We start from the raw sequence: 3,302 nt of genomic DNA, 5'->3' as shown, positions 1-3,302 counted from the left end.
AAGAATGCATTGGCAATGTTTGTGTGCATGTGTGTGTTTGTGTGTTGTACCCACGCGCCCAAATGATGAAATACACATCAAAGGAGTAAGTATGGTTGACACATTTGTGTTGGCATTCGCATTATTTGAATGAGAGATTAAAAAAAAACAGGAAAGAAGGAAAGAAAAGACGTCCTAACGCACATCGCATCGATGATGAAAGTGGAACCGTGTGCTGTTTGTGTAACGGATTAACTGATTCTCTTAACCCTTAACTACCCTCTCGTTCTCTACTTTACGTTTGATGTGGTACCTGTGTTAAAACAGTCCAACCGTGTGTCAATCAACAGCTACCCGTTTTTTTCCTTGTGTCATCTTTTTTTTTTTTACAAAAAAAAAAATTTGCACTACTGGAGTAGTGCTGGTAAAAGAAGAATTAAAAAGAGAATAGTACCACAGACATGGAGGGGAAGAGTGAAGCCACTGTTCATGCATCTTTTGGTGAACCCGGCTCACCCGCTACGGACGTGCAGAATCAAACGCGGGGTCCCACACCAAACAGGGAAGGTATGTGTTCCGGCCCCTCTGATGATTTACCAAAACCACTCAGTGTACCGGAGTATCTCGAGACTCATGTAATGGCCGTATTGACGGAAGGTTTAGAGGATCTCTGCCGCCTTCGGCCCGCTAATCCAATAGATCACTTGGCACTCTTCCTTCTTCGTCACTCTCAGAGTAACACCGCAACAGAAGTTGATCCTAGAAATGTAACGCCGGTGGAGGCGCCGAAATCCGATATGTGATAAATTGCCGTGGCTGCTGTGTTGTGCCCAGTCTTACACTTTTCTTCCCTCCTTTTTTTTCATTGATGTGCCTGTACTCTTCGTTGCCTGCAGACAGTTTTTTCTCTCTCCCTCTTCCTTGTTTGATCTGTCAAATCCAATGACGCAAAAAAAAAACCACTTATGCGTTGTTGTTGTTCCACGTCGGCATGAACCAGCGATGAGGAAAACACTCGCCCATCTTTCGAACGTGGTGTGCTGCGCGGTTTGACTTGATCCCCTCACAGTAAAAATGTTGCTTACTATTATTTAATCGGTTGTGAGTACCAGCAATCTTGCTTATGTGTCTGTCTTCGTGTGTTTAACGTTCCCATTGTTTTTGTTGTGTGTAGAAGGAAGGAGGTGAGGTGCGCATACAGATGCAATGCGCGCTGCCAGACTGTCTCTGCGCCCCACGATATCTCTATTGGATTTTGTGAACCGCCACGGCGCTTCAATTCGTTCTGACCGGCTGCTATCGGACAAACAGCGAAGCGTGGCACTCATATCGAACTCGGATGTCATTTATGACAATCTCGCCACTGAGGAGGCACTTCTTCGTGGTGTCGTTCTACGGCGGCAGGAGGCCCTTCTCCTCATGTACGTTAACAAACCTTGTGTGGTTGTCGGGCGCAACCAAAACATATTCTCTGAAGTTGCTCTGCGAGCAGCACATCACGATGGCGTGAGCATTGCGCGCCGCAACTCCGGTGGTGGTGCAGTTTACCATGATTTGGGAAATGTCAGTTTTTCTGTGTTCACTCATCGTGACACTTATGAACCGAAGCGATCTATTCAGCTGTTACGCTGGCACCTTTGCCGAGAATTCGGGATCGGCCCCGAGCGAATAACAACGACGAAGAGACACGATTTATTTCTCGACGAAATGAAGATCACGGGTTCAGCAATGCGCGTTCAGAGGGATATTGCTTGCCATCACTTTACATTATTGGTTTCCTCGTCAGGTAGTCGGTTGGGTAAATACTTGAAGCGCGAGGGGGATTACATATCCTTCACCACGGCGGCTGTGGGATCTGTCTGCTCGCGCACGACAACACTAAAGGAAGCCGGTGTTCTGACCGATTCGGCAAGCGCAGACCCCGTTAATTTCATCTTAAGATCCATGGCGGGATTCTTTGTTGAGCACTCGTGGGATATTTTGGCGCATAAGGCTCCATGGGAGACTAACCCTCTGAACTTTGGCGATAACGTGGACACGGTGGAGTCAAAGCGAACTCGCGAATGCAGGGAAACTGCTGCTGTTTTTACGCTGGACACTACCAAAGCCATAGCGGACGGAACGGTGATGATCGATGGTGAAAACAGACGTCCCTGCGCCGGGGCATCCAAAACAGTGCGCGAGGAATGTGTGCGTCTGCAATCTCTTGGTTGGCTTTTTAACATGCCTAAGTTTGAAACGCGCGTTGCGATCACATTAGCGGACATCCTTGCATCGGAGGAGACCTTCTCTAAACATGCAGCTCTTCCCCCTTCATTAATAGCGTGGTTATTACAGTCGTGCACACGTGTGGACATTATCACACTCATTGAAAATCGCCGTGTGACATCCATAACGGCTTATTGGATAAAACAAGGGGAGCCGGCGCCGGAGCAGCCATGGTTCTCTTGCCTGCTTCGGTACTTAGTTGAGGGCAGGTACGTTGATAACGTATTTGCTGATATGGGGGGGAAATGTTCGGTTTTGGCGGCGGCAATTGATTTGGAGTGCTCACAAATTATTAGTGGTTTGCCCGCTATTATTCCCCAGCTTTCTGCTGATGGTTCCAGAAATGGTGAGGCTGTGGGCTCTGTAATCTCTTTGGCGGAAGAAAGAGAACGCAGTCACGATGTCATCCAACGTTTTCTACAAGCTGTGTTGGAGGTCTGGCGCCGTAAAAACGTCTTCTACCCCATAAGTTATTAAATCATTACTACATTTTATCGTTACCTGGAGATTGTCGAACTGCTGTCCCAGCAGAAAGAGCGAAAAAAAAATAATAAATTTCCTTTGTGGTTTGATATACTTCACGTTCACACTTTTTTACTTGATGTCTTATCTATGTCCCGTAGTTCTCTTTTTCTATTGTGCGGAACTTAGCGGTGCGAGGGAAACTGAAACTACAAGGCTACAGAAGGGAAAAGGCAATTGGTAGAATTAGTAGGGCAAGGAATACAAAAATAGTAAACGACTGGTGAAGAACTCTATTCTTCTAGCAGTGCATGAAGCGTGTTACTTCACATATTTCGCGGTTTTTACCACTTGTGTTGTCGCAGCGTGGCTTGTCGACTTACGCATCACCTCATGTCTCGTCCATGCGTTACTATGGAGCTACAAAATGTCTTTTGGCTTCCACACCAGACACTCCCTCCTTTCAGTGCGGCGAATGCGGTAAGGCTTTTCGTCTTATAAATGCCTTAAATCATCACATTATGACCAAGCACGCAGGGAAGGCAAAGGCTATGATGAACAAGGGGGGTAAGTTGGAGGAAGTAAACCCTGAA

The 3,302-nt window shown here is 46.8% G+C and overlaps 2 protein-coding genes across 2 annotated transcripts; both read left to right on the top strand.

The window, feature by feature from the left end:
* Positions 1-440: 440 nt before the first annotated feature.
* Positions 441-782, top strand: TEOVI_000637900 (Dpy-30 motif containing protein, putative; the record flags this gene model as incomplete). Its single annotated transcript, XM_067219990.1, has 1 exon — positions 441-782. The coding sequence occupies one exon, from the start codon at positions 441-443 to the stop codon at positions 780-782; it is 342 nt and encodes a 113-aa protein (XP_067076091.1).
* A 403-nt stretch (positions 783-1,185) lies between these two features.
* On the top strand, positions 1,186-2,724 carry TEOVI_000637800 (lipoate-protein ligase, putative; the record flags this gene model as incomplete). The annotated part of the gene is made up of 1 exon (XM_067219989.1): positions 1,186-2,724. The coding sequence occupies one exon, from the start codon at positions 1,186-1,188 to the stop codon at positions 2,722-2,724; it is 1,539 nt and encodes a 512-aa protein (XP_067076090.1).
* Between the last annotated feature and the right edge of the window lie 578 nt (positions 2,725-3,302).

The sequence above is a fragment of the Trypanosoma equiperdum genome (genome assembly GCF_001457755.1).
Source record: "Trypanosoma equiperdum strain OVI genome assembly, contig: ctg_1039, whole genome shotgun sequence".
In the NCBI taxonomy this organism is placed as follows: domain Eukaryota; phylum Euglenozoa; class Kinetoplastea; order Trypanosomatida; family Trypanosomatidae; genus Trypanosoma; species Trypanosoma equiperdum.
Note: the sequence above shows the minus strand (reverse complement) of the source record. Positions and strands in the feature narration are given on the sequence as shown.